General features: G+C 36.4%; 2 protein-coding genes across 2 annotated transcripts in view; both read left to right on the forward strand.

Annotated features, from left to right (window-relative positions):
• The first annotated feature begins 647 nt into the window (after positions 1-647).
• On the forward strand, positions 648-5,892 carry LOC111394197. The gene is made up of 7 exons (XM_023019962.1): positions 648-1,155; positions 1,273-1,345; positions 1,913-2,745; positions 2,834-2,903; positions 3,203-3,966; positions 4,054-4,126; positions 4,434-5,892. Exons 1-7 carry the CDS (start codon positions 833-835, stop codon positions 5,730-5,732), a joined length of 3,435 nt encoding a protein of 1,144 aa, XP_022875730.1. The 5' UTR covers positions 648-832; the 3' UTR covers positions 5,733-5,892.
• Positions 5,893-12,890: 6,998 nt separating this feature from the next.
• LOC111394205 (sucrose synthase 2-like) overlaps positions 12,891-18,106 on the forward strand; it is a 22,486-nt gene continuing 17,270 nt past the window's right edge. Inside the window, exons 1-6 of the mRNA XM_023019972.1 lie at positions 12,891-13,166; positions 13,401-13,533; positions 14,169-14,320; positions 14,421-14,613; positions 14,694-14,812; positions 14,888-15,104. Coding sequence (XP_022875740.1) covers positions 13,069-13,166; positions 13,401-13,533; positions 14,169-14,320; positions 14,421-14,613; positions 14,694-14,812; positions 14,888-15,104 — 912 coding nt within the window. The 5' untranslated portion in view covers positions 12,891-13,068. The remainder of the gene's footprint in view (positions 13,167-13,400; positions 13,534-14,168; positions 14,321-14,420; positions 14,614-14,693; positions 14,813-14,887; positions 15,105-18,106) is intronic.

The following is an 18,106-nucleotide window of genomic DNA, read 5'->3' on the forward strand; positions in this document are numbered from 1 at the left end:
ATTCTAGACATATAAAATGTCTAGAATGATATTTCATTCCGAGCATAATATTTTTCTACACTTTAAATGTTATTTTCGATATTTTTGTGTCTAACATTAACTGTGATTTGACATGTACAATATAAAATTATTTATTCTTTTATTAAGGATAAAATGTAGAATTTGATATTAAATTTGATAAAAGATTATCAAAAGCCCCTTCTAGATTTATCCCCACAACACTTATCTTTCTACAATGACCGATACAAGTCAACATATTAAACGCGTTAGCAATGAATTTGCCAATTATTGTGGGGTTTGTTAACCCACCTCATGCCTTGCATGAGCATGTTAACTTATTCTTTAGAACTGTTCGTTTTAGTTTTATAATTATTTGCTCCTCGCGAGCCACGCGAGTCATCAGCTGATGCCTGATGACAAATTTCAGTTTCCCTGAAGTGTAGTAAATATTTTTGTAGAAGACACAGAAAATTAAAATAATAATAATGATAAATTGTTTGTCTAATGAAATGTGGCTTCAACCTCGCCTACCCATCTTCTTTCACTACGGGCCTATTTGGGAGCAAATTTTTACCCAAAAAATTGATTTTTTTGATCGTTATTTCACTATTTCAGCCATCATATTTGACTTCTTTTTTCACGGGTGAATCTCACTTTTCTCCTAATGATCAAAAAATCAATTCCCAAAAGCAATCCCTGCTCTTCATCTTATCTCTAACACAACATTGAAAATCCCGAAAAGATGAAAGAATGCATAGGGAAACACACCAAAGATTGACATCCCAGAAACTGGGAGATAATATATTAAGTGAAAGAAGTGCAGGAATATGGTATGGAGGAGTCCAAAAAGACATACCATGAGCAAGAAAAGAAGAAGATGACAATGAAAATAGGCAAAGCAGGAGGCGCCACTGGAGCGGTGGTTTTGTTGGGTGTAGCCACCTTGGCGGCTGCTGCTGCTATAGTGTCGGCCCTCGTAGTCAGGAGAAAGGGACGGAAATCTGGCAAGAACCACCACAGCCACCAGGAGGTGGAGCAGAGTCTACAAACTGAATTCCCTGAGACATCAAACAAAGAGAATGATCAAGATAATGCAAGCGCAGAGAGAGAATTTATCCTTCCTAATACATCTTTGTCTGTAAAGAACCATCAATGGTATGTGAAATTATTTCTACTTTTTCCATGAATTGTAATAATCATCAATTTGATAAATGAAGTCTGTAACTCTACTAAAATTTCATATTGATGGATTTGATTGAATTGAATTTTCAGCAATGATACAGCAGATATGGATGTGGTAAAGGATGATTCTGCTTCATTTCTCTTTACTGAGAACTTGAAATTGGTAATCTTATTTCTAACTCGTCTTCTTTATGTTCATGATGTTACATATCACACTGTGGAAACGAAATATATGTTGATAATCAATATTTCTTGGAAAAACTTGATCAAGTTTTCTTCCTTCCCCTTCTTCTAGAAGAATTGGTCATTTCTCGATTCGTTCATGCTTCTGTATCGTTCCAGTTTTAGGGGATGTCCCGAAAGAGAGGCATGAACTTGATCAGGTTAATTTGCAAGAGAAAAGTAAGGGGCTAAAATCACATGCTGACACTCAATTTCTAGTTGGTAACTTGAAAGTTTGTTACAATTTGATCATGCTGGCCACGTCTATTACTTTAAATGACAGAAAAGTTGAGTTTCAGCTTATCGCAATAGCTCGACTGCCACATCAGATTGCATCAAAATTGAAGTTAAATAACCATTTTGAAAGAAAATGAGTTTAGCGATCAACTTGAAATTTCGCTAATAACCAAAAACATATTACTATAAAAGTAAAATTTATGCAACATTTTAATTGAGCTAATAGCTCTTCATGTATCAGAATCCTCATACCTTTGATTCGCTGATTCAGGATGAAAAGCCCACGCTTGAAATTAATGGTGGAACGGGAGGTCCTGCGTATAAGAAAAAAGAGGCTTGCTGCTCTGATAATACTAAAAAACTGGAAAGCGCTGTCAATACCGAGGGCACTAAGAAAGAATTCCATTTGCCAACATTTGATGATAAATTGCTTCTTGAACCCGAATCGAAGGACCAAAAGCAAGATCCTGAAGTAGAAATTGAGTTAACCATGGACGATGATGCTATTGGGGGTGTTCTTTGTAATAAAATCATAGCAGAAAGTAACCAAGAGGTGCAAGAGAATATTGAATGGGAAAAGAATGCTGTAGAGATGCAATTTAGTGAAGAGGACGAGACTAAGAATTGTCTTGATCAAGAAATTATTATCAGCACATGTGGTTTCATGCCCGGAAATATTGTTACGGAGAATTATGGTGAAGGTGGGCAAGATTTAGTCATGCCAGTTTTCAACAGTCGACTTATTAATGATCATGAAAATACAAGTAGTAACAAGAAAGAAAGCTCTCTGCTGATTGCAACTGTTCAAAAAATTGAAGTAAATGGAGCTATTGAGACAGCTCAAGTAGATGACAGCATTCACAAATCAAAAATGCATTCGGTTAAACGAGAAAGTGATTATTCCGATGCAGTAATTGTTCAAGATTATGAACAAGAGATCTCTTGTAATGATAACGAACAGAATGTTGAAAACAACCAATTTGAAGAATATGTCAAGGACGTGCAGACCTTATCCATTCCAACAGAACTTCCTGAGACATTAAAGGAGGAGAATGATCAAGATAATGCAGGCAAAGTGATACAGTTTATTCTTCCTCATCCATGGTAGATGACATCATTTCTATTTAAATGATTTTTTTTCCATAAATTATTATCACAGTCTTTTGTTTATCAAAGTACATTGAATTTTCAGCACAGGAACAGCTGATATGGATGTTGGGGCTGATTCTGCTTCATGCGTCTTCGCCAATAACTTGAAATTGGTAATTCTATTTTAATACTTATTTTCTTTATGTTAGTATGTTCTTCCACGTGACCCGATGAAGAAAATAGAAACTGATTTTTAATATTTCCCGGATGTAATTGATCATTTATTTTTATTTTTAAATAAACAAAGAACCTGTTCTCGTTTTTCTGCATATCTTGTGCAATCTTCTCTCTACCGTTTCAATTTTTTTGGAGTCGATCAAGATAGTTGCAAGAGATAAGATACATCTATGGAACTTTTCCACTGAGCTAAACACAAAGTCAGAATCCTCATACCTTTAATTTCCTGATTCAGAATGAGAATCCTATTGTTGATGGCTCTGTGACTGTTATTAAGGAAGAGTTCCATCTGCCAACATTTGATGATAAATTGCCTCTCGAACCTGAGCTGAAGGATGAAATGCAGAATCGTGAAGAAGAAATCGAGTTAACCAAGGATGATGACACCATTGAGGGCGTTCCTATAGATAAAATCATGGCAGAAAATAACCAAGAAATGCAAGAGAATATTGAAGCAAAAAAGAATGCTGTAGAGATGCAATTTAGCGAAGAAGAATACAAGACAAAGAATTTTCGCGATCAAGATAAAATAATCGCCAAGTGTAGTTCTATGCCAGGAAATACTGCTACAGAGAATTCTGGTGAAGGTGGGCGAGAATTATTACTGCCACTTTTTGACAGTCAGCCTATTATCGACCATGAAAACACAAACGTCTATAAAAAAACCTCTTTGCCAACCGAAACTGTTGAAAAAATTGAAGGAAATGGAACTATTGAGACAGCTCAAGTAGATGACAGCATTCACAAAGCAAGCATGCAATTGGTTAAACAAGGATGTGATCGTCCTGATGCAGAAATTGTTCGAGATTATGAACAAATCTCTTGTCATGATGACGAACAAAATGCTGAAAACAGTCAATATGAAGATCATGTCAAGGACGTGCTAACCTTTTCCTTGCCAAAAGAACTCCCTGCGAATGATAATGGTCAAGATAATGCAAGCAAAGAAATACAGTTTATTCTTCCTCGTACACATCCGTTGGAAAAGAAAAGTCCATGGTATATGAAATTTTTTCTATTTAATGGATTTTTTTCATGAATAATTATCACTGCCAATTTGTTTATCAAATTGAGTTAAATTTTCAGCACAGGAGCAGCAGATGTGGACAAGATCAAGACCGTTTCTGCTTCATTTTCCTTTACTGAGTACTTGATATTGGTAATTCTATTTTAATTCATGCCTTCTCTATGTTAATGTGTTCTTCCACATCACCCCGTGAACAAAACATATGCTGATTGTTAATCTTTCCGGGATGTACCTTAACAAAGTTTTCTTTTAAGAAATAAAAATAAACATGGAGCCGTTCTCGATTTCTGCATATCCTTTGCAATCTTCTGGGTGTCGTTCCAATTTTAACAGAATCGATCAAGTTAGTTGCAAGAGAAGAGTAAAATTATGGAACATTTCTAATGAGCTAAACACTTATATATTATCAGAATTCTCATACCTTTATTTCCTATTTCAGAATGAGAAGCCTATTGCTGATGGCGATGTGACTGTTATTAAGGAAGAGTTCCAACTGCCAACATTTGATGATAAATTGCTTCTTGAACCTGAGTCGAAGAACAAAATGGACAAACATGAAGTAGAAATAGAGTTGGCCAAAGAAGATGGTTCTCGTATTGATAAAATAATGGCAGAAGATGACAAAAATATGCAAGAGAATATTGACGGAAAACTGAATGCTGTAGAGATGCAATTTAGTGAAGAGAAAACTAAAAATCGTCATGATCAAGAAATTGTCAGCACAGTTAGTTCCATGCCAGGAACTACAGTTTTGGAGAATTACGGTGAAGGTGGGAAAGAATTACTGTCAGTTTTTGACAGTCGACCTATTATTGAACATGAAAATGTAAACAGCGACGACAAAGAAGGTTCACTGCCCATTGAAACTGTTCAAAAAAGTGAAAGAAATGAAGCTATTGAGATTTCACAAATAGATGATGGCATTCATAATGCAGAAGTGCAATTGGTGGAACAAGAAGAATGTGATTATCCTGATGCGGAAATCCAAGTTTGTGAACAAAAAATATCTCATAATGATGATGAACAAAATACTGAAAATGGTCACTGTGGAGATTATGCGAAGGATGTGCAAACCTTCTCCTTTCCAATTCTCAGCTATCCGTCCAACATTATGGCAGAAATTGCTATTGAGAAAGACTCTATGAACGAGCAGCTTTCAACTGAAGCTATTGGAGTTGTTGTAACAAATGTGGGAACTTCTGCAAATCAGGAGATGAAAGAAAACAGCACCCTGGAATTAGTTGTCTGTCAACAGAAAGAATTTAAAAATGCTGAAGAGGAAATTGAGGAAGCACCAGAAACAATTTGTGCAGGAATCGACACATTAGAATATGATCCAATTATGCAAATGAGTAAAAATGAAGAGAAGGGTGAAAACAATGACAATGACAATGACAATGACAGGGATGAATCGGATGAAGATGATCTTACCAATACAATAGAAGAGAGTTCGGTAGGAACAGGGAATTCCCCCCCGGAATCCAATACTGAGTGCGCAGAAGAATCACTTTCAGAATTGTCTATTGATGGTAAAGGCAATTCAAAGATGACTTATACGGTGGAACTTGCTGAAGCACACAATAATCAACCCACATACTCATCCAGGCGGAGAATACTAATAGGGGCACTCAGCGCCCTGTCGTGGTTTTCATGTACCTGGTTCTTTGGTTTGTCCTTCGTCAAGCTAGGCCTCATTGTGTTCTTGACCATGATCCTCTCAAAGATCCATGGCTATTGAAGAATTTGCAGCCTGTCGAATACGAATATAAATCTAGAGATGCATACAAGGATACAGTTTACAGATAATCGTTTATCACAGTCTGTTGGTGCAAATTGAAAGAGATAAATAGAAGAGACAATGAAGTGAAATATTAATGAATCGGATGATTTATTTTCAATTGATAGTTACATATATATATATATATATATATACACATGAGGATAAGATAACACACTGTAACAAAGCTAAAACAGAATTTATTAAATTTTCAAATCACTAGACTTTATCTTTGTTACTGTTTGTTGGAGAGGATTTCTGCTGAAAGTGAGGAACTGATGTGTCAGCACTAGCTGAGTCCAAAGGGAGTCTAACAGTCCCCCGCAAGCTGATGGGTGGAGGAAGCACCAGCAGCTTGGTACGTAGTGTAGAGAATCGATTGGATGAAAGACCTTTGGTGAAAATGTCAGCAATTTGATCACGAGTATTAATATACTTGACACAAATTTCACCATTAGCGACTTTTTCCCGGATAAAATGGAAATCAACTTCAACATGTTTGGTCCGAGCATGGAACACAGGATTGGCAGAAAGGGAGATTGCACTAACATTATCGCACCAAAGGATGGGGGGAGTTGCAAGAGTAATCCGAAGTTCACGTAGGAGCATGCATACCCAAGATAATTCTGCAGTTGTGAAGGCAAGAGAGCGATACTCAGCTTCAGTGCTAGAACGAGAAACAACATTTTGCTTCTTGGCCGACCACGAAATCAGACATGAACCAAGAAACACACCATAACCAGAAGTAGATCGTCGGTCATCTGGATCTCCAGCCCAATCAGAGTCACAAAATGCTTGTAAGGTCAAAGGACCATCAGAGAGCCAAAGACCATGATCAATGGAACCCTTTAAATAGCGTAAGACACGCTTAGCAGCAGTCCAATGAGTTGTAGAAGGAGAGTGCATATGCTGGCAAAGCTGATTAACAGAATATGAGATGTCTGGACGTGTCAAAGTGCAGTACTGCAAGGCGCCAACTAACTGGCGATATTCAGTAGCATCATCATCATGAAGGAGATCACCGTTGTGATGAGAGAGTTTAGGTCCCATAATACAAGAAGTAGCCACAGGCTTGACTTTAGAGAGATGAGTTCGAGTAAGCAAATCAGCAACATATTTGGACTGCCTAAGATGGATACCATCATCATCACGATAAGCTTGAATACCCAGAAAAAAATTCAGAGAACCAAGATCCTTAAGTTTAAACTCTTGCTGTAATTGAATGATAGTAGAAGCAATAACAGTTGAGTCTGAACCAGTAATAAGGATATCATCCACATATACAAGAATATAAATATGGGTAGAGCCTTGATGAAGCATAAATAAAGATGTATCAACAGAGGAACAGAGAAAACCAAGCTCCAACAGTGAGTCTCGTAGACGAGTAAACCAAGCCCGAGGGGCTTGTTTGAGACCATATAAAGCCTTATGTAATCGACGTACGAAATCAGGGAATTGAGGGTCAATGAAACCCTGTGGTTGCTCCATGTAGACTTCCTCGTCAAGAAAGCCATTGAGAAACGCATTCGAAACATCAAGTTGTTGAACCTGCCATTTAAAATGAACTGCCAAACAAAGTAGTATACGAATAGTAGATTGCTTAATAACAGGACTAAAAGTTTCTGTAAAATCAATTCCCAACCGTTGATCGAAACCTTTGGCCACAAGTCGGGCCTTAAAGCGATCAATAGAACCATCGGGCTTTTGCTTCAAGCGATAGACCCATTTATTACGAACAACTGAGTGATGAGGAGGTCTAGGGCAAAGAGACCATGTACCATTTGCAACCAAAGCATCAAACTCCTCTCCCATAGCTTTCCTCCAATCTGGTGATAACACAGCCTTGGAATAGCAAGTAGGCTCGGTGGGTAAAGAGTTGGTGTGAAGAGCAACGAGTGGATATTTGGTGACATAATGAGCCTGGTAGTCAGGATAAAGTTTAGGTTTAAGAGAGCCAGTTTGAGATCTTGTGACCATGCGGGAAGGAGGAGGTCGTAAGGGTTCGGGTTCTAGTGAAGGAGACGCAGTGGAAGAAGGACTTGGATCAGTAGAAGAATGGTCTAGAGACATAGGAGAAGTAGGGACCGGGAGGTTTGAAGTAGTAGCATTGGAATTTGGTGTAATAAGTGAGGTGGTCACGTCTGTGGGCAAAGAAAGTGGTAATATAAGAGAAGAAAAATTTGAAGGATGAGTATTACCTGACATGTGATGGGGACCAAAGCTTTGAGGTGTTACTGTTGTGCTAGATGGTTGAGCAACAGGTGTATTCCCAACGACCGAAGGAGTTGCACCAGAACCAGATGGAAAAAGTGTCTCATCAAACACAACATTCCTATTGATAAAAACTTTTCCAGTGGAAGGATCAAAACATCGATAACCACGGTGTGAGGAGGCATAACCAAGAAAAATACATTGTTTACTTCGAAATTGCATTTTATTGGAAGTATATGGCCGTAAAAGGGGATAACAAGCACAACCAAAAGTGCGAAGGAAAGAGTAATCTGGATGAGTCGCAAAAAGTTTAAAAAAAGGGGTGGAGTTATCTAACACCGGAGTTGGTAATCGATTAATTAGATAAATGGCAGTAAGGAAAGCATCAACCCAAAAGGTCATTGGGAGTTTAGATTGAGCTAATAAGGTAAGACCAGTTTCCATAATATGTCGGTGTTTACGTTCGGCGAGGCCATTTTGTTGAGCTGTGTATGGACAACTTAAACGATGAAGAATTCCATGATCAGATAAACATTTCTTAAATTGGGTAGAAACATATTCTCCACCATTGTCAGATTGTAATTGTTTTATTTTGTGGGAAAATTGATTTTCTACAAGCAATTTAAATCGAATGAAACAAGAATAAACATTTTCTTTGGAGTGCAAAGGATAAAGCCAAGTAAATCTTGAATAATCATCCACAAAAATAACATAGTAGTGATAACCACTAACTGAAGTGGTAGAACAAGAGCAAACATCGGTATGAATTAGTTCTAAGGGGTGGGAAGAAACACGACTCGAATTGGTGAAAGGTTGTTGTTTACTCTTGCCAAGTTGACAAGGATGACAAACACCCAATTTATTTATAGAACCATGAACAGGTAAAGAGTAATCTTTGAGAACACGCGAAACAACTGATGATGATGGGTGACCAAGACGGGAATGCCAGACGTGAGCAGAGGTTGAAACACCAAGAAAAGCAGCGAAAGGAGGTAGTGTTTGACGAGACGACTACTTCAAATGGATTGGGTACAAACCACCTTCACTCGCACCGTTGAGTAACATCCTGCCCGTCTGCACATCATGAACAGAATAAGAAGTTCCCGTTAATATAAATAAACAATTATTGTCACGACAAAATTTATTAATGGACAAAAGATTTGCTGAGGCTTGTGGACAGTGAAAAACAGGACACATTAGTAAAGGAGAAGAAGGGGTATGAAAAAGGAGAGAACTAGTGTTGGAAATTTCCAAGCCAGTGCCATTGCCAACGGCAATATTATCACTACCATTGTAGGGTTGCTGGAGAGAGAGATTCTCAAGATTGCTAGTGATGTGCTGATTTGCACCACTATCAGCAAACCAGGTGTTGCTTGCTGAAGAACCATTCACCTTAGCCAAGAAAGCGGCATTAACCTGGGCAACCATCGTGGCAAGAGTTTGAGGAGGATGACGCCTTTGATAAGAAAAATCAAATCTATGAAAACAATCAAGAGCAGTGTGACTGGTCTTGCCACATATTTGACAAGGAGGCCGAGCAGAGACATGTTCAGCAGCTGAATTAGTGGGAGCAGGTAATATGCTAGAGCCGGATGTAGGAGCCAGCAGTTTGGAAGAAGCTTTCATTGAAGGAGCAGAACCCTGAGAATAGTGAGGCTTTCGACGGGCCGCAAAGGCAAACGCGGAATCAGAAGAGATGGTCTTATGATGAGAGTGAAGAAGATGCTCAAATGACAGCAACTCAGCTTGAACATCTGTAAAAGACATTGGACGGTCTCTAGTGGCTAGAGTGATAGAGTTCTGAAATGGGAGATAGGGAGCATCCAATCCACTCAGAAGTGTGTAAACCAGTTCATCATCATCGAAAGGTTTACCAGCAGAAGCTAACTGATCAACAAGACACTTGGCCTGAGACAGATATTCAGAACAAGTTTTATTATCCTGTTGGAGGCTACGAAGTTGTCGTTGAAGAAGTGTCGTTCGAGACCTACTCTGTGAGGCATAACGTGAGGCAAGAGAGGTCCATGCTAGCTGGGCAGTCTTTAGACCACAGACATGAGACAAAACTTTGGGCATCAGAGATGCGTTGATGAAGGAGATGACAAATTGGTCCTTGCGATACCAAGTGGCATAGTTTGGATTGGGATTGCCAATGGTCTGGCCAGATTCAGAAGGAAAAAAGGGAGAGGGCTGAGCTTCAGATCCATCAGTGATGCCCATTAAGTCATTGCTTTTGAGAATAGGAGCAATTACAGAATACCATTGAGGGTAATTGTCACCGTCGAGACGAATAGTCATCAAATTTCCAATATTAGGAGCAACAAAGGGAGCAGCGGAAGGCTCAGAGGAGGTCATATTTGCAAAGATAATGTTGTCAAGGATCTAATAGCGTGTGCTTTACTGATGCTCTGATACCATGAAAGAGATAAATAGAAGAGACAATGAAGTGAAATATTAAGGAATCGGATGATTTATTTTCAATCGATAGTTACATATATATATATACACATGAGGATAAGATAACACACTGTAACAAAGCTAAAACAGAATTTATCATATTTTCAAATCACTAGACTTTATCTTTGTTACTGTTTGTTGGAGAGGATTTCTGCTGAAAGTGAGGAACTGATGTGTCAGCACCAGCTGAGTCCAAAGGGAGTCTAACACAAATTTGCCCAAGTAATTCTTTGCCAATCGCCACCTTAACTTCCTCGTTGCTGAGACATCTGCCCACCTTTTGAAATCATGTCTATGCAGCATAGTAGATATTGAGAAGCTATTGCTCGTATATTTTTTAGCAAATAAATGAACTATTAGAATATAGAACCGCAGAGACTTACATGTAATCCATTTTGATGCTCCACTGCGTCTAAAAAGATTGGAAAATGCTGATGGCGGGCCTCCCAAGTGCAAAATATCAACGGTCGGCCCTGGACGTAGCACAGTCCAACCCGGGCTCTGTAGCACAGTCCAAAAAATTTAGTTGATCAGAAGGGGAAGTCCAACAAAATAATCTTACAACTCCTAAACTGCATCCCTTATGAAATCTGCTTCGAGAAGAAATCAAGATTTTTTTTCGACTTTAACAATTAACCAAGGCCATACATTTAATCGGATCGATCTTGTGCACAAATTCAAAGCATCTTCACGTTCACTTCCCTTGTTTGAGCCCCATTTTGGAGAAATTATATATTTTGAAAAGTAGATTGATAGAGAATGTATGGTTAAAAATTAAGGAAAAATTTTAAGTTAGCGTGTAATATTAATTTATTGAAAAATGTGTGGTTGAAAATGAATTTTAAAAAATGAATTTTTAGGAGAATAGGGCTCAAACAAGGGCTTGATTAAAAGTTTGGAGTTGTAAAAAATTGAAATTTCATTCTATAAGATCAGTCAAATTCTTCTAATGATAGGTAAAATAAAATAAATAATTTAATTTCACTTTTCTTTCAATCTATTATTTTATGCTATATTAACGCCAAGTAAATTAAGATTATGAGTTTATTTGGTATGGATTAAAATCTGATTTTAATGTAAATCAAAGTCAAATAATTAATATTAACCTCATATTTTATGAATCTTACAACTTTTCAATGACATATTTCAAAAATTTCTATCATAATTTATTAAAAAATCTAATTTTAATCCCTATCAAACACAAACTATAATTTAGCCTCAGTTTGATTCCCATTAAATTAGATTACATTACATTCCATTTTTCTCTTTCCTATTTTTAATTACATAATCCTCCATAAAATAATATTACACGTAAATCGAAAACTTTTCTTTCTTTTTCAATCACTCATTTTCTAAAAAATATTATTCCCTTATTTTCATTTTCAGGTAATGGCATCAAACACAAACATGGGGTTAAATTATTCCAACTCTAAACACTCGAAGCTGAGTGGTTCAATTCTTCCGCTCCCGTACGCACGACACCACAAACTGTGTACACGTGACCCGGACTGTCGATCCCTTGTCCTTATTTCAACTTTTTTGCCCATTACAAAATCACGTGTCTCAATAATTTTCACATACTTTGAATAGTCTCAGACCAGTAGTGTTCAAAAGAAACGTACAGTCATTTGTCTTCTCACAAATGGTCATTGGTGCCTGAATGTCATCATTTTGTTAGGACTATATAAATTTTCAGATGGACCCAGAATTGACGTTTAAACAGAATATTATCCCGTCTCCTTATCCTTTAGCTCCCTTTATTTCAAAATTTAATTTTATCTTTTTTATTTTTAATCATATAATTTTTATAAAATAATATTGAACCCCATTTGGCTTTCATTAAATTTCATTATATTACATTTCATTTTTCTCTCTTTTAATTTCAACCACATAATTTTTTATAAAATAATATTACACGTAAATCGAAATTTTTTTTTTCTTTTTCAATCACTCATTTTAAAAAAACACTATTCCAATCATTCTCATTTCTAGAAAATGGGGGTCAAGCGGGGTTGAGACTATGTTTGAGTCACATTTTAAAAAAAATACATTTTTAAATAGTGATTTGACATCATTTCAATAACATATTTTTAATAAAATAATATTACATAAAAATTCAAAATTTTGTTCTATTTTTTAAACACACATTTTCTATCAATACACTATTTAAAAATAATTTCTTAGAAATATAATGTAGCTCAAATAAGGGCTGAGTGTGTTTGACAATTATTTTTATGGAAAAATGAATTTTTAAATAGTAGATTGATGGAAAATGTGTGGATGAGAAATAAAGAAATCTTTCTGATTTATGTGTAATATTATTTTAATAAAAAATATATGATTAAAATGAAAAGGTGAAAAAATGTATTTTGATAAAAATGAGAATAATGGAGCCATTATGCGTCGAAAGCTTTTTCTTTCCTTTTATAAATCACGCGTTCTCAAATAAGTATTATTCCCCTTCTCTTTAGATCACACTGTTGTGTGTGGGTTTCTCTGTATCACTTTCGGTCTCTGTTACCAGTACATAACATTACTATCTCACACTTCCTTTCAATTCCAAGAATCTTAAGAAAGAAAAGGGGAAAATTTATTATTCTTGGATACAAAAATATAGCCAAAATTCTCAATGACTACACCAAAATTAGCAAGATTACCCAGCATGAAAGAGAGGGTGGAGGATACTCTTTCTGCTCACCGAAACGAGCTAGTATCTCTCCTTTCCAGGTACACTTTTTTCTTTTATTTATTTAGATTTTAGTTTTCTGAAAATCCATAAAAGAAAATTCGTAACAAGAAATATAATTCTGTCAACTTTTTGTCAGCTGGGCAGTTGTAAGATTACATGATTTGATTTTTGATTTTTACTTTTTCAAACTGCTTTGAGGTTTTTATTTTCATTTTATCTGATTACTGATCGCTACTCTTTAAAAAAGTAAAAATATTATTATTTGTTTGAAGATATGTCTCCCAAGGGAAGGGTATACTGCAGCCACATCATCTGATCGATGAGCTGGACAACATTGTTTTTGATGATGCTGGAAAGAAGAAACTCAGCGATGGACCCTTTGGCGAAATCTTAAAGTCTGCTCAGGTTATTATTATTATTATTATTATTATTATTATTATTTTCTTTCAATTTTCAAATTAATTCTCAATTTTTTTCTTTAAATTTTATCTCAGAGAAATATGTGGGTTTTTAAATTTATTTTTTTTTTTGAGAAAAAAGTACCTGGAGTTTGATCTAGTCTTAGCCCTTATTTGATGGCCATTTTTTTGGAAAACAATTGTTTTGAATAGTGAATTTTTGGAGAATATGTGGTTAGAAAGTGAGAAAATTTTTGCGTTTACCTGCAGAATATTTTAATGTGTGGATGTGTTGTTGAAAATGAAAGGTTGACATATAGAGGCTTGTTGTGGTGGCCTGCAATGTTAAAAAGTAAAATCCATAAGTTTTGCATTTTACTGACTTCGAACAGAGGAAGACATAGCATATATTTATTGAGTAAGCTGCTTTAATTTCACCTTTTTTTCAGGATTGTTAAAACTCAGTTATGGGCTTTGTCAGTTTGTATTTTGTATGCAGTTCCATTGACTTGTTGGCCGGCTAATTATTTTGATTGAAAAATGAGCAAAATATTGGGAACTGGGGGTGGCAAATTGAGACTTTTGTTCTTCTTCGAACTGTAAAATTAGATGCATTAAATTTCTGCTTCTCTTTGGTGATAGGAAGCCATAATTCTGCCACCTTTTGTCGCTATAGCTGTCCGACCAAGGCCTGGTGTTTGGGAATTTGTACGTGTCAATGTTTATGAACTCAGCGTCGACCAATTGACAGTTTCTGAATATTTACGATTCAAGGAAGAGCTTGTGGATGGACAGTGAGTGACTTTCCTGTTTGTTGAAGTTAAATTTTTGCCTAGTTTTGGAAGATGAGTAATTTTTGGGTGCTCACTGTAATCTGTTTTCTATATCTGCTAGAAATGATGTCCCCTATGTTCTTGAACTGGATCTTGAGCCATTCAATGCAACGTTTCCTCACCCGACTCGATCCTCGTCCATTGGCAATGGTGTCCAGTTCCTCAACCGTCATCTTTCTTCAATCATGTTTCGCAATAAAGAATCTTTGGAACCTTTACTTGATTTCCTTCGAGCGCACAAGTATAAAGGGCATGTAAGTTCTAGCATAAACTAAAATTATTGCTTTTTACCAGATGAAATGGCTATGTTATATTTAATATATTATTCATATAGATGTTGATGTTGAATGATCGGATACAACGCATATCGACACTTGAGTCTGCTTTGACAAAGGCTGACGACTATCTCTCTAAGCTACCACCAGACACCCCCTATTCCGAATTTGAATATACGTGAGTTTTCATATATGCATCATTCTTTCAGGATATATATACTTTAGTCGATTATGACACACATTGGGAATGCAGATTGCAAGGGATGGGTTTCGAGAGAGGTTGGGGAGATACAGCTGCAAGGGTTTTGGAGATGATGCATCTCCTCTCTGACATCCTCCAAGCTCCCGACCCTTCCACTTTAGAAACATTCCTTGGTAGAATACCAATGGTGTTTAATGTTGTCATTTTGTCAATTCATGGATATTTTGGCCAAGCAAATGTCTTGGGCTTGCCTGATACTGGTGGTCAGGTAATTGTGGTTTAACCATTTTTATGTAGCTGTAATGCATGGAGAACACGTTTTGGATTTGTATATTCTTATATAGCTCAGAATCGTTCCTCAGTCTTCCAGATGCGACAATTACAATGCACACCTTAACTAATAAGCTCCAAGATTTCAACTGGAAATTCTTAAGAAATCTAAATGCTTCCAAATAGCCATCTTCTCAATGTGTGTAAAAACTATAATGTCACTGTGAGCATGTTTGGCTAAAAGGTAAAAGTACTTTTGTAGAAAGTAAGTAAATACTTTTGAACTGAAAATGTCCCCCCAAAAAAATGCTCAAACATGTTTGCAAGTTGCTTAAAAGTAACTCGACTTTTATTAGGCTTAGCCAAACATGTTTGATAATCCTTGGCAAGACTGAACAGCAATAGCAGGGGCATTTTGTCTTTTATATTACTAATCTGCCAACTGGAATGTAAGTTAAGTTAATTTCAATCATGGATGTGTCTATGTGCTTATATCGTTTTACCGACGAAAATTGTAGAAACTAAAAAACCACACAATATTTTGTGTGAATTGTGTTGTTTATTCATCTCTATGTTCATATATTTATATACAACCAAATACATATAAATATGGAAACATAATCTCCTACATTAGGAGAGCTAATAATTCTACCAAACTATGAAAATAATTAAATAAGGCACATCAATCATTCTAAAATAATCCTACTTGATCAACCAGTTTTCTACACTCCCCTCAAGTTAAATGGTATATGTTGACCATATCCAACTTGCTCGAGGTAGTCCTTTGATGAAGGTATTTGCTATTTGCTCCTTTGCAAGGACGTAGTTTATCTATATTACTCCACCTTCTATTTTTTCCTTGATGAAGTGTGTGTCCACTTCTAGATTTTTGGTTCGATCATGTTGCGCTGGATTAAGTGAGATATTGATTGTTGCCTTATTGTCACAATACAATTTTATTGGGAGTTTTATATTGGCCTGCATTTCTTCCAAAAGCTTCTTTGACCACAATCCTTTACGGATATCTTGTGCCACTGCTCTTAAGTTGAGTTTCTGCACTACTTGCTACAACATTTTGCTTCTCAAAATTACTAAGTTTCTCCATACATAGGTACAGTACCTAGTTATCGAACTCCTATCTTCTGTAGAACACCCCAGTTAGCATCAGTGAACACTTCTACTTCCTTCCTCTCATTTTCCTTGAAGAATAATCACTTACCCGAGGAATTTTTAGATACTGGAGAATTTTAAATACTGCATTCATATGAGCTTCCTTTGGTGAGTGCATATGTTGACTTACAACACTTGTTGCGAATGCAATATCTGGCCTAGTACGAGACAAATAGAGTAACTTCCCAATTAGTAGTTGATATCTTTCTTTTTCAACTGGCTTTCCGGTATTTTCTATCTTTTCGTGTCAACTGGCGTGTCACTCGATATACATCCAAGCATCCTTGTTTCAGATAGGAGGTCGTGAATGTATTTTCGTTGTGAAACACTAATACCCTTTCTTGACCTTGCAATTTTCATTCCCAGAAAGTATCGCGTATGTCCTAGGTCTTGTACCTCGAAATCAGTTGCCAGGTATTTCTTTAGTCTTTCTATTTTCGTTATGTTGTCTCCAATTAGGATTATATATATATATATATATATATATATATATACAAATTAAATTGTATTCATTTCGCTTTTCGATTGTTGATAAAACATGGTGTGATCGAATTGTCCTTGTTGGGACCCTTGTCTCTTCAACACCTTTGCAAAGCGATCGAACCACGCTCTTGGTGACTGTTTAAAACCATTCAGTGACTTCTTGAGTTTGCAGACCCGATTTTCTTCTTGTAGGTAGAAGCCTGGTGGTAAAGTCACAGACAATTCTTCTTAATTTTCCATTTAGAAATGCATTTTTGATGCCGAGTTGTTGAAATAGCCAGTCCAAATCGGCTACTAAAAATAGGAGAACACGTATTGTATTATGTTTTCCCACTAGTGCAGATGTTTCTGTATAATCTGTGGAGTAGGTTTTTGTGTATCCTTTTGCCACAAGACGAGATCTTTCTATTGTCCCATTAGCTTTATATTTTATATTGAACACTCATTTGCATCCCACGTGTTTTTTCTTTTCGGTAGGCCCATCATTTCTCAAGTTTCATTTTTCTGAAGGGTTTACATTTCTTTCATCACTGCTTTTCTCCATTCAGGAATTTCCAAGGCTTTTTGAATGTCTCTTGAAATTGTTTCTGTCGAGATTAGCTATAAAAGTATGAAATCTCGTAGATAAATTATTATATGATAAAAATTTTGACATGGGATGAGTACATGATCGAGTTTGTTTCCTGAGTTCAATGGGTAGGTTGATATTAGAATATTCAGGCTCTCGAGGATCTGGAGCTATCATCAGATATGGGGTTTTCCTTTGATTTTGGCTTCCTTGAGTAAACTAGTATCTCTGTCTTTTTGTTTTTCTGCATCTCCCCCTGAATTCAAGTTATGTTTTATGTGGCATATTGAAAATTGATGGTGTGACCGAATTTGAATTTGAATCTAAGTTTGAGGTATGTTCAGGAGGAGAAAGATCAAGATTTATGAATCAATCTTCATACAAGTTCTCCCCTGAAGAGAGAGCTTTTGAAAGTAAGGTGTTTATTGAATCATAGCATTTGTAGCCTTTTTAAGTGGTGGAGTACCCAATGAACACATTTAACTGCACGAGGGTCTAGTTTATTCCGATTGTGAGGATGAATATGGACGAATGCTGTACGGCCAAATACTTTTAGAGACAGGTTAGAGTGTAGGCATGAGGTAGGAATGATTTTTTAAAATTTTTGGAGGGATGATTCAAAGTCAAGTGTTCGATTAGGCATTCGGTTGATGAGGTAGGTAATGTTAGAATGGCATCTTCCCAATATGGTTTTGGCATTTTTGTAGTGAACGTTAAGGCATATGCAACTTCAAGGAGGTGTCTATTTTTCAGGTCGGCGATCCCCTTTTGTTAGGGAG

Source organism: Olea europaea, chromosome 1, assembly GCF_002742605.1.
Source record: "Olea europaea var. sylvestris chromosome 1, O_europaea_v1, whole genome shotgun sequence".
Classification (NCBI taxonomy): domain Eukaryota; kingdom Viridiplantae; phylum Streptophyta; class Magnoliopsida; order Lamiales; family Oleaceae; genus Olea; species Olea europaea.

What these genes read in the sequence shown, in the direction of transcription:
- LOC111394197 (XM_023019962.1), top strand. Translation starts at nt 833, where the DNA reads ATGGAGGAGTCCAAAAAGACATACCATGAGCAAGAAAAGAAGAAGATG. An exon ending in TCGCCAATAACTTGAAATTG is followed by an intron (nt 2,904 to 3,202) that starts GTAATTCTATTT and finishes TTCCTGATTCAG; the next exon opens with AATGAGAATCCTATTGTTGA. An exon ending in TTACTGAGTACTTGATATTG is followed by an intron (nt 4,127 to 4,433) that starts GTAATTCTATTT and finishes TTCCTATTTCAG; the next exon opens with AATGAGAAGCCTATTGCTGA.